General features: G+C 34.3%; 1 protein-coding gene across 2 annotated transcripts; it reads left to right on the top strand.

Moving 5' to 3' along the window:
* The first annotated feature begins 2,718 nt into the window (after positions 1-2,718).
* Positions 2,719-6,332, top strand: LOC145112788 (uncharacterized). 2 transcript variants are annotated; one of them, XM_079048911.1, is made up of 5 exons: positions 2,719-3,785; positions 4,974-5,091; positions 5,182-5,325; positions 5,609-5,896; positions 6,012-6,332. In XM_079048911.1, the coding sequence occupies exons 1-4, from the start codon at positions 2,989-2,991 to the stop codon at positions 5,855-5,857; spliced, it is 1,308 nt and encodes a 435-aa protein (XP_078905037.1). In that variant the 5' UTR covers positions 2,719-2,988; the 3' UTR covers positions 5,858-5,896; positions 6,012-6,332. The 2 variants fall into 2 exon arrangements, with proteins under 2 accessions (XP_078905037.1, XP_078905038.1); XM_079048912.1 differs by having other exon boundaries at positions 6,009-6,332.
* Positions 6,333-13,073: the final 6,741 nt, after the last annotated feature.

Below are 13,073 nucleotides of genomic sequence, written 5' to 3'. Positions count from 1 at the left end.
AGACACTTTTGATGGTGGGCAAAATTGCTCGAGGAATTGTTCACACATTTATGCCCATGTAGTAATGGCAGCGGGTGGAAGTGCCTTTAACCAATCCTTAGCAACTCCTTTAAACGTGACTGTAAGCATTCTCAATAACATCGTTTCGTGCGGAAAATTTGGAATGTTGAAGTAATCATCAATGTCATTAACTTCATCAAGGTGTTTGTAAGCATCCTCATGATCTTTCCCAGAAAATGGAACATCCTTAAGCACGGAAAGTATATGTCCTTTAATCTCGAATGTTGCGGTAGCGGGAATTGAGGGTTGCACTAAGCCTAGACCGGTGTCTTCTCGGATGCTCTACTTGTATGTTTCCATTGGAATGTCGGCAATGTCCTCCATGTTGTTTTTCAGCTCGTCTTCGGGTTAGCTCTCTTCTTTTTCTAATTCGGTTTCGGACTCCATTTCAGATTCTTGTGTATTAGTAGTCTGCTCAAAGCTTTCAACCTTGCTTTCGTCCTTTGGGGGATTGCTTGATTCTCCTACGTTCTTTCCTTTCTTCTTACCAAAAACCAATTTAAGATTTTTGAACAGTGATTTCTTTGGTGGGTTGGTTTCTCCTACGTTCTTGTCCATATTTTTACGAAGGGCTGACTCTGGATCTTCAAGCGGTGGTATTAAAGGTGCATTGAATCCATGGGTCATGTACTACTGCAATAAAAACAAAAATAAAAATGTAAAAACGAACAAAAATTAATTAAAAAGTCCTACTGAACGTTTACCACGACATGGTAACGTTACCACCTCATGTTGAAGCAGATAAACTAAACAGAAGCTGAAAACGAAATAAAACATAAAACAACCGAAATCACGTCGTGGGCTTAAGGCTCGCGTCGTGAGTTCAGTAATTCAGAAAAAAAAACTAATGCTAAAAAATAACTTTTTGCATGTTTAACCTCACAAAAAGGATCGATTAACCTAAAGCAATTAAATTTAAAACTAAATAGTCGTTCCCCGGCAACGGCGCCAAAAACTTGATACATAATATTGTTACACCTACTAGTTTTACCAACTATTTAACTAACTATTACGATTTAAGGCAGTGTACCTTCTTGGAAATAATATAGAACTAATAGTGGGCTGTCGAACACAGGGAACAGATTTAATTAACTAATTTAACTACTAAAAATTAACCTAAAAACAAGCAAAAGTTTAATTGGTTTTTTATCTGATTTGGACGTTCAGACAAACTTAATCACTTAACTAACGATTTTAATCAATTACTAAAAACATTTCTATTTAGTTCAAATCCACTTTTCCTTTATGGTTAGCTATTAATTATGGATTATTAATATTGGTTATCTAATATTATTTTATTAGCAATTTAAGTCTAAATTTACTAATGTTTTCATTAACTCATGTAAAACTATGTACGGTCATACACTAGCAAACACAAAATCAATTATAAGACGTAGACAAGCTATGTAAGATTGATCTAAATAAACACAATTGTGGTCATAATTTATGTTCTCCATCAGTCCATCACAACTTAATTGGTTACTTTTATCACTTATCTAAGATTTGGCCGATCCTAGCTCTAGCAATTTAATGGTCACTAAACTACTAGGTAACAAGTTCATATAATTTAATGTTCACTAAGTTACACAGAACTTGAATTCAAACAATCAAAGTATCAAATATTAACATGTCAGGTAGAGATAATCAAACACAAGCTCATAACCAACAATTAAAATCCATAAATTAAATTACTAAACCATAGAGTTAAAGCTTCATTTAGTTAAACGGAAGCTACTAGATTCAACTACTCATGGCTGAAAACATGTACAAAATCTCAACAATGAAAGACATGATAAAGTGTACCAACTTAATGTAATGAATGTTTAGGAAACAATTTTCTATCAAGTTACTTAAGCTTGAACACGACTTAAGCTCGCTCGAGACTCAAGTCAAAATTGTGGCCATTGGTTAATTTGATCACATTTGTTAGGCTATGGGAGTGAAAAAGAGAGAATATGTAGGGACGATGAGGTGGACTGTTGGGAGCTTGGGAGCACTACCCCTCATGCGGTGTCTCACGTTTAGCTTCTTTTTACGATAGAAAAGAACTATTATGATGGGTCAGGATGAATCCATTTCACCCTCTTTGAATCCATGGGTCAAGCTAACCCAAAGATGGATCCATATATCATATTCTCTCAATCCATATGTGAATCCATTTCACATTCTCTAATCCACATGTCCGTGTTACTTTTTCTGATGTTGATGTTATCTTTATTTTAGTAAATTATTTTTTATTGGTCAAACTAAAATTGTTTTATTTTTAATTGTAAATAAAAAAAAATGAGCAAATGAGGGAGGTGATGAAAAGTTGAAAACTATTTACAAGATAAAAAAAGTGTTGTCTGGAAAATTATGGATAAATAAAGGTAGCAAGCAAAAACTATATGGAGCATGACAACTCACCCCATTGCCTTACAAAATTTAAAGTTGTTTTTATCTCTCTTGAAGGAGACTTCAATTATTTTATTTTAAGCCAAACTCAAACATAGGGGAAAAAAGACATGCGAGAGGAAAAAGACATCGGTTACTTATGTTTCTCGTGACATTTTACTAAATAAAGGGCTTTGACAACAAGGAAAGAGAGAGTAAAAAACAGAATAAATGATATAAAAGGGAATAAGATTACATGAATGTGAATCCCAGCTATAACCAGACACTTGTAAATCATGCGGGGAAAAGTACATCGGTTACTTACTTTTGTCGCTCTCTGTCATATAAAAGCCTCTTCAGTCTTCATCCACACCCATTTCCACCGGCGAACAAACCAAGTCCTCCTCCGGCAGCTGCTGACACTTCCATCTCAACCGTTTATCATGGCTTTCAACATACTTTCTCAGGCACTGTGAGATCACTCCCACCTTCCCCCTACGAGCTCTCTTTCAGTTTTTCACTCCACCACCGGAATTCGGTGGTAGAAAGTCGGAAATGGTGATCGAGAAGACTGCAGATCATGGATCATCAGGTGGTAGTGGCGGTGATGGTAGCAGGTCTGAAATGGAGTTACAATCGTTAGCTCATGTGGGCATGAAAAAAATGTCTCAGTCGGAGCTCTACTCACTCTCCCGCTGTTCCTCTTCCGCTTTCGACATCCAGAGTACCGAAAATGTTGTCATCCCTAACATTGACTCCGACCACCCGTCTACAATCCCATTCACCACCACCACCACAACCCCTCCTAGCAAAATTTACGCATTCTCTCACCGACGAGGTCATCACCGTCGCATTTCCGCTTCCCTTAACGACGACGCTGACCCACAACTGACGGAAAATAGGTTCATCTTAAATTTCCTGGAGAAATTGGAAGCGGAGGGCGAGGTCAATGATTCGAACGCTAGCAGAGACATGGTGGCGGATAACGAAGGGGGAGTTCAAAAGAGGAAGAGGAAGAGAAAATCGAAGGCGGCGGAGGAGAACAGTGAAGAATTCGAGGGTTTGGGTGTGATCAATGTAAACGGGGAGGAGATTGATCTGAAATTCTTGGCGCGTGGTGCCGATGGCGCATTTGAAGCTGCGTTAAACAGGATGACGGAGGGGATGGTGCGAGAAGATGAATTTCTAGGGTTTTTAAAGGGTTTAAAAGGGCGATGGGGCAGCAGCCGGAAGCGGAGGAGGTACGTCGAAGCCGCTGATTTCGTGAAAGCGCTGCCGAGTAACTGGAAAATCTTGCTCTCCTTACGCCCTCGTGCTCGCCGGCCGTCTCTCTATTGCCGGAGATTCGTCAGGTAGTAATCATCACATTTTCTTCCTTCTTTTCACTTTGATTTCTGATGAATTTTGTGGGTGTTTCATGGTATTCATTTCAGATCGAAAGTTGTAGTGAAAGATTTATGTGCATGATTAATGCGCAACTGAGCTAGTTAATCTTGAATCAACAATTCTTTGGTTCTTGAACCAGAAAAAAAATGTGATTTTTACTGGTTTTTGAAAGTTGTAGTTTCATATAGTTTAACATGGTTCTTTTTTACTTTGGAATGGACTTGATATATATCAAATTCAAAAAGATAATCCTTTTTTCTAGAAGTTTTTCAATTCCCAAAAGGAACAAGAATTAATTCTTCAATTGAACTTGTTATTTGTTAATTCTTTTATTATAAAGTATTTAGTTGTCAACTTCTCATGATCGATGGGACGAAGAAGTTGCAAGTTTTAGTAGTAATTTCATTATGTTTTCCATCTTTTGAAGTGCAATTTGTAGTTACTACATTAGCTTTGGACATAATCTTTCCGTTTATAGCTAGAATGTTTTGCACTTTATGGCGTTAGTGATCTGATCTACTACTGCTAATCTACAGATGTTTATCATATACATTTGCAAGTACTATTGATTTTTTCATGGATGTTGTAGTTTGTTATTTACCCTTGCTTGTTGCAATTCATGATATCCTATCGATTTGCATCATAACAACGAGATGATTTCTTTTTTATTTTGGTTGACTTTTCTATAATATTAACAATGACAAATGTGATCTCAATGGACATTGAACGTTAGATCTTCCATGCAAGATGAACGGGAAACCAAATGTTAGTGATCAATCAATTTGGTAATTCAAAGCCCTAACACTTCACTTCTTTTAAAGTAAACTAAGTGACGTATCTACCAAGTATGGGAAAATAGACAAAACAACGAAAAAGGAAGAAGATTGCAACATGTAAACTTTTGTTTATAGTTTCTCATGCACGCATCCGTGTCGGAAAGGTCCATTTTACCCTTATACGGGTGTTTTGCATGTTTTGGGGCTTCCGTTATCATTCAAGAAACAATGTATACCATGATAATGGCTTTCAATAATTTTCTTGATAGCCTCTTTCTTTGTTGAAATTTAGTTGGTGAGGGTGTTAATTTACCCTTTTTTAATCCTACTTTTTTCTTAATGCCATGGCTAAAAATGTTGCTTTCTTGATTCCATCAGTCCATCAGACATGCATTTCAAATCCTGCAAAGAAGTTGCATTCTACTTGAAATCTCTATTTGCAACAAATGATGCCAATCCTATTGAAGGGCCCATGTGCCAAGTGGATCTTGAATCGGTAAGTAGATAATAACATAATCATCATGTTGATTCTATAAAAAACCAAGCATAAAAGTTAATTCTTGCACCTTATTTTATTGAATTTCAGGTGGCTAGAATTCCTAAACCATCTATTGTAGAAATAGGAGCTAATGACTTGCATACTATTCGGAGGTTGGATTCGGATACTTTGACCGAGAAACGGTCAACCGTAGAGAATTCACTCGAGCAAAAACGAGTTGTTGCACATAAGGTAACAAAGCAAACCATATCTTTTTCTCTTTGTAATAAATATATCAATGACTATATTGCATGAAATACAACATACTTTTTTTTATAGACAATGTACTTACACTTCTTTAAAGAAATGTACGTGTGTTGCTATTATGAGCAAAAAACTAAGTACATTGCTATTACGGTATGATTTTTGTTAAAGTAGATTGTGTATATTGGTAGCAAGTTTAAACCGTTTCTAAAACTAAAATAGATTTATAATCTCTATCAACTTATTCCTATCTTTGAATCTTTAATGGCAGATAGTTGACTTGGAAAACATCGCCATGAATGGACAAGGATCATCAAGTTTGACAAAACCATCAAATGAACCAAAAAACAATTCTGAAGTGAAGAGAAACTTGAAAACAAGATGTATGTGGTGTCTTGTTGAATTCTTTTATGGGTCTCTTGATGCAGAAAGTCTCGTGATATGTCCAAAATGCAAAGAAGATATTTCAGGAGAATTGGAAAATACTGTGTCAAGGTTTTATCATCATGACAACAAGTGATGTGTTTTTGACCTAATGCCACCACCACTTTTCATCAAGGTAATTTCTTAACATTTCTGGGAATATCACGTCTTTTCTACGTTATTCGGGAGAATTAATTAGTGATAACGAAGATCTATTTGGTTTCTTTATTTTGCATGTTGGATTCAAGAAGACAACTGAAGAAGCTAGTGAGTGAAGATTTTGGTGGTTGCATATGTATGTAGACTGTGCAGTTTTTCTTATGGGTATAGCTAGCAGCAGATCTTACAAAAAAATTAAGTTTGACTTTTTAGTTTTTAGTCAATGGTTTGCCATTAGGTCTAGTATAGAGTTATATGGTATTTATGAACTACATCTAGCAGGTATATCTTGTTAGGCTTTTAGATAGAGTTGGGTCTGATATAGGGTTATATGGTATGTATGAACTACATCTAGCAGGTTTATCTTGTTAGGTTTTATATAGAGTTATAAGGTATCTATGTTTTTACTAGTATTTTCTTTTTTTGAAGCAGCAAAACTTCATTGAAAAAACCTAGCAAGAAGCTTGCACATGATCTAGAGCCAAATAAGGGCATGATCCGACTTACATCTCTTAAATCTAAACATAATCCACCAGAATTAAAGATCGACAATTAACCTAGCTAGCAATCTTTCCAAAAGAAAGATCCAACACCATTTCCAATTCTCCTTATCGAAAGAGTCCCAAGTCTATACCATTAAAAATCTCATAAATACCTTCAAATCAATACCAACATTGAATATTATTAGAATTATACTATATAACAAAGAAATGCATATATATAGTATTAGAAGTTGACATACAATAAATACACATATAACTTTTATATAGAAAGTAGAAACGGGCAAATCAAATATAAGATCTGTAAAAACAACTTCAAAAGCATCTGAATATATATCACTTTGATATGTTATAAATTTCATTTGCTGAATTGAGTTTCTTTTATCATTCCTTCAAATTGTTCTCTCTCATGTTTGTATCCTCGGATTTCCTTATTTCTATCACATTTGCATCCTTAGTTCTTTCATAACTCAAACATAAGGTATGTATTTTTGCTTTAATATATTGCATTTCTTTGATTTCATAACTCAAACATAAGTATGTATTTTTGCTTTAATATATTGCATATGTTTGATGTGAAACGTTAGATTGAGGATATTAATGTACATCATTTATCTTATAATTTGTTTTGAGGTTACAATCTTTTATGTTCATTATTATTTTGGCTTGAATTGTCCCTTTTATAAATAATTTATATTGAAATAGTAATATTAAATATGAGAACGGAGTCATCTAGGGTGACCAATCAATTTTGATAGCTTCAAATATTCTTAGATCGTAAAACAAGGTGTAAAACAAGGTATGAACAATTTAAGAAATTGGTTTATACACATGTCCGGAGTTGAAAAAATACATATAAGTTGAATATGTTACTATATTGCCAATATTCTAAGATATATAATATTGGACTCTTATGACCATCTCCAACACGATATTATTCTTACACAAAAATATAGAAACATTGTTTCATCTATAACCACACACCATTTTGCACTATTTTTTGCACCAAAAAACGTATCTCATAGTAATTGTTTTGTTTTTTGTTTTGTTTTGTTTTTTTTTTTTTTTAAACCTTATAGAAGTCTTAAAAAAACCATTACAAATTATTATTTTTTTGCATATTTATTTTCATCTTTTTTGTTGTAAAAGCTTCATGAAATATACTATTACAAAATTATAACCAAATAATTATTACATTTAGAATATATCTAGTCATGTGTAATAAACTAGAAATTAATTATTTAATAATTATTGTATACCTAGCCAATGAATAGATATGAAACTTGAGAGACTAAAAAGTAAAACAATACATTAAACTTTGACATTTTTTTTGGTGTAAAGGAATAATATAACACCAAATTTGGTATTCTAATCATTTACATCAAAATGGTGTAGGAAATGAAGTATGATCAAAGATGATTTCATATCATTTTTGTTAAAAAAAAAAGACATTTGGTGTTGGATTTGAGATATCCTGATAAGTGTCTCCTTAGAAATGATGTGTTATTTAGCCGAGAATGATAAAAATTATTGGACTCGAATTTGTGTCAGGATTGAAGAAAAAATGTCACCTACAAAATTATTTAGCCGAGAATGAGAAAGTTTATTGGGTGTACATTGACCTTACATTTAATGTAGTTGTATGTTACTTTTTAGAAAATAATCAAATATGTGAGTCTCTTTTTTAAACATAACACTCATGCACAAAGTCATATAAGTTTGACTACAATGAAGGTGTATACAAAAGTGTTACAGTGTCATGAATATATGATTATCGATACAATGAATTGGAAATGATTACCCGCCTAATCCATAAAGCTGTATTTATTATTGGCAACGAGGGTGTCAACGGTGAAGCTTCAATTCCATGTAGCATCATATAAATAAAAAAAAACAGAACCCAATCACTTTCTTTTACCTTCCTCCTCGATTCTCTTTATGTTCCTGGTCCTCTCTTATTTTCTCATGTCTCTTGTGTTTGTATTGATTGTACATCATGTGTGATGTTGTATTGACTATACAAGATATTGTATTATGGACATAGTTTCATGATTGGTGCTGGAAAAAAAAAGTTTGGTTGAGTTACATAAGATATGTTTTGATAACAGATAATAACATAAAAGAAGTGTCTTAATATTTTCACTTTATTTAATGTTCATTTGAAAACACACACACACACACGCGCGCACACACACACACATATATATATATATATATATATATATATATATATATATATATATATATATATATATATATATATATAGTCATTTTACGTATAGGGTCATGTATGAAATAAAATCAAACTACAAAGACTGGCCCAATTTAATAAAAAAAAAAAATTAAAAACGAAGTACATAGATTACCCTAGATCATAAGGACTATTCATATCATTTAATATTAGAATTATATAGACTTAAAATTATTTTGGACCATAAATAAAGGGAAATAACGAAATATTCTACAATTATATAGACTTAAAATGTAACGCATCGCTACCCATTTGGGTGTGGGTGATGGTATGTGGATGATTCGAGCATTCGGAGTTAGTTTTGGAGCCAAGGGTATTTTAGTAAATTGTCAGCTCGAGATTTTATGGAAGTTGGATGTTTGTTCGGGATATTGTAAGGAAAGTATGAGTTGTTAAAAGCATAGAGCTTCTTGTTACCTTTTTATGGATATAAGGATGGTTGGAATCGGAGTTGTATTGAAGAAGTTATGACCTTCAGAATGAATTAGGGTTTGAGGGTAGACCTTAGTACGCGGGGCGTACCAAAAGAGTACATGGGGCGTACTGGTGCGAAGAGATCTACGCCGTGCGTAACAAGGCGTACGCTTAGCGCACTGCGAATGTCACACCCCCAAACCAAGGATGGCGGAAACGTCCGGGGTGGAGGTATAGTATCATAACAACAATTGTAATAGTAATTCAAGCAAACACAACCAACATATATATAATTGAAAAAGTTACATCATTGTATGAATTACATGTTTACGAATCAATTACAATATGTTGACAAAATATGAAATAGTAGACGCCTTAGCGTCCCATCCTCAAAAGCACTTGGTTACCTGTTTAATGATTTCCTGAGAATACAAGTTGTTTGAAAAAGTGTCAACACAAAGGTTGGTGAGTTCATAAGCTTTTGTTTGGTATTATTAAAAGCCTTTCGTTTGTAAAAGTAGTATTTGTTTTAGAAAAATCCAATATTTTCCTTAAAATGTATATGTAGTCTTAAATCCAAAGACCGAAATGTATAAGTAACTTTTCTTACTTATAATAAATAATGTAAGTTTAAATCGACATAAACTCGTTTAATTTTAATGAAGTTCCCGTAAATTCTAATATTCATTAATACTTTATGTGAGTTTATTAAAGCCTTTTCTTGTAAAAGTAGTGTTTGTTCCAGAAAATCCAATATTTTCCTTAATGTGTAAATGTAGTCTTAAAACCCAAAGACCGAAATGTACAAGTAGTGTTCGTTCCTTATAGTAAAACAATGCAAGTTTAAATCGACATAAACTCGTTTGATTTTAGTGAAGTCTCCGTAAATTCTATGTTTGTTAATACCACATGTGAGTTATTATAACCATGCTATGACCTAGTTGGCCTGAAACGACGTTCTTCAGGCGTCGGAAATGTTATGACATTTGTCACCCCAGACCTGTCGGTCTAGCTGTTGCATGCAGCTAAGGTGTGGGTTTGTCAGACCCAATATAGATCTATACACAAGTATCACGCTCTCCCTCGAGGAGACCCTGGTTATAATACAGGACTTATTTGTAAATTGAATCGAATGTCTCACAGAAGTCATTAACGAATTTACGTGTAGTGTAATGAAAACTTGGTACCGTATGACCATACCTTGCTTAATGAAAATATCATTTGTATAAATGTACCCTTTTTAAATGTATGTGTTATGTAATGTTTCATAAAGTCATTAACGGAATTACGTGTTATGAAAACTTGGTACCGTATGGCCGTACCTTGCTTAATGAAAATATCCTTTGTATAAATGTACCCTTTTTAAATGTATGTATTATGTAATGTATCATAAACTATACCTATTATAGTTTATCAACCAAGGGTAGTACGTAGTAATGTATGCAAACTATATTCAAAATAGTTTATTAAATGTTTGAATGTATCAGTTGTACTTTGATTATAATCACTTGTTATTCTTTATATTTTATATGTCCAAATCCATTTGTAAACTGATGTGTGTCTAAATATTAAGATAAAATGTCATATATTGCAATAACATATAATCACATAAAGATATACACCTTGCTCAACATGTTACAAGGTGAAATGAAATTGACAGCAACTTTTTGTTGTATACAGTTTCTGTTACTGTTCTTAGAAAATTTATAGAAAAATCATCAAAGCTCTAAATCCAAATCCGCAAATTCTGAGAGTTTGGAATATGAGTCTAGTTTGTTCTTAAATTTTATCATGATTTTTAGTGATCTCTAACAGAGGTGAAAATGTTCATAATCACAGACTGGTCCGGGTTTGCCTTTGAAATGATAGGCAGTTTTGTAAAAATCACCATAAATTGTAGAAAAATCATATGTAGATGTACAAGTAGCCATTTTAAAGCTAAGAGTTTGAACTACTTGCACCTGGAACAGTTTTGAAAACTAAAATATTTAAGTTGACCAAAACAGTCCGTGATCGAAGTTCATCTTTTCTGATGTAATCTGATAGAAAAAGTTTAATTGTGTTCTTGATGATTTTACTTGCATTCCCCCCTTAAAACTTAAGAAAAACATGTAAATGTAGGGGTATGAACTCACCTTATGTGATTTCAGTAGATGAAAGTGAGATAGAGGAAGTGTTCAACCCAAGAACACTAAGAAGATGTCTTGATGATTCGAGAATCTAACACCGAATAAGATGGAATTTATGTAAGATATCAATGATTTGAGTAGAATGGAGTTTAATAATTATGTGAATGATGAAGATACTTACTAATTGAAGGAAGAAATCCCTGTAGAAAGCCTTGAAGTTCTTGAAGTTGAGAGAAAAGATGAGAGAATTTTGGAGAGTGTCCTTTGGTTGCTAAGTGTAGAATGAAAGAACTTTATGGAGAATGAGGAGAGAGGATCAATCCTCCAGCTCTTAGAACGTGGGAAGAGCTGGAGATTGGGTGTAAAGGTCCACTAAGGTGACAAAGAGTAGTGGGAAAGAGTGGCTGATCATAGAGTGAGGTGGTGGTGGCTTGCTTTTGTCATAAAATAAGGAAAAGCAAATATTCCCTCAATAATTAGTCCAACCACCAATTCTTTTAATAAATTTTTATAAAAACCCTGGAGATTTATATATTTTGGGGCCTTAGTTTATAAAATAAAGTTTTGGGTGAAAATCCCATGTTAAAATAATGAAAAACGGAGTTAAAACGAAGTCGTAGTCGAAAAACCGGTAAAAAGGGGCCGTCTGCGAGACCTCTCGGATGGGGGCCGAGACTTCGGACCCTCGCATGCGAGGCTGCTGTCTGAGGGCTTCGGATTCGGTCTCTTGAGAGGCTTCAGCTTCGGTCCTGATGAGAGGCTTCGGATCCGAGGCCTCGGATGAGAGGCTTCGGTCCTGAAGCTTCAGTTCCAGGTCCTTAAGGCTATTTTACCCGTTTTTACCCCGTTTCAAGCGATTTTTGACCCGGTTAAGGGTCGATATGACCCAAATGATTACAAAAAGTTAAAGTAACTTTTTGAGAGAGATTTGGGAGAGATTTCAAATAGAAAGAGATAGAGTGAAAATGATTTAGAGAGGTTTCGTTTGTGATTAATTTGAGTGTCCGGCTTCACAACGCAAGGTTCGTAAACCCCGTTAAACCGTGTTTTAGTGTCGTACACACTCCCGATGAGTGTGCAATAATGTTTTATCGTTTTGGTTCAATGTTTACTTAGGATATTCAACACACGAACTTTCCAAATGATGTTTCTCTCATTAAGATATTGCATTGTACAGTAATTACATAGTGTAAACCCTAATATACAAGGGTTAATTGAGTCGATTGGTTTTGACTTGTTGACTTTGTTTGACTTTGACTTGACTCAATTTTGACGGTTGTCACAGCGAAGCTGGGATCGGGGTGCGAGACCTCGTATGCTGGGTGTACGAGGAGTACACTGGGCGTACGAGGGAAAGGATGAAACCCTAATTTTTAGGGATGTACCCTATATAAGCTTTATGTTAGTCCCTTTGGTTCATTTCTAAGCTAGCCTCCATACCCTAAAAACCCTAGATCGACCCTTTTAGCCTCTTGATGGTGTTCTTGAGCTCTTAGAAGGTTTTTGGTACACATTTTGCCCTTGGGAAGGAAAGAAGAGAAGCTTGAAGTTGTTTGGCTTGGTGAAGGGGCTTTGGATCCAAAATCATCATCTTGTGGGGAAGCTTTTTGAGGTATCAAGTTTGCATCTTGGCTTGTGTATGATTAGATCTCTTCATGGCTAGCTTATTATGATTTTGGTATTCTTTTTGAGTCTATGGATGAGTTGGGTTGTTTAAGGGCTGGTTCTTTCAGATTTGAGTTGTTTTGGAATCCTTGAGCATAAAGGTGCAAGCTTTATGTGAAGAATGGTGTCATTCATGCATTAAGTCAACCAAAAAGTCCATTTTTAAGCTTAAGAGCTTCATTTAGTCATATATGG

The sequence above is a fragment of the Lactuca virosa genome, chromosome 5 (assembly GCF_052849685.1).
Source record: "Lactuca virosa cultivar CGN04683 chromosome 5, Lactuca_virosa_CGN04683_v6, whole genome shotgun sequence".
Classification (NCBI taxonomy): domain Eukaryota; kingdom Viridiplantae; phylum Streptophyta; class Magnoliopsida; order Asterales; family Asteraceae; genus Lactuca; species Lactuca virosa.
The sequence above is the reverse complement of the archived record's forward strand: the minus strand, read 5'-3'. Positions and strand labels throughout refer to the sequence as shown.

Excerpts from the sequence above, each read along its gene's own strand:
- LOC145112788 (XM_079048911.1), top strand. The coding sequence starts at position 2,989 with ATGGTGATCGAGAAGACTGCAGATCATGGATCATCAGGTGGTAGTGGC. Across the intron at positions 3,786-4,973 it reads TATTGCCGGAGATTCGTCAG|TCCATCAGACATGCATTTCA; the intron begins GTAGTAATCATC and ends TGATTCCATCAG. Across the intron at positions 5,092-5,181 it reads GCCAAGTGGATCTTGAATCG|GTGGCTAGAATTCCTAAACC; the intron begins GTAAGTAGATAA and ends ATTGAATTTCAG.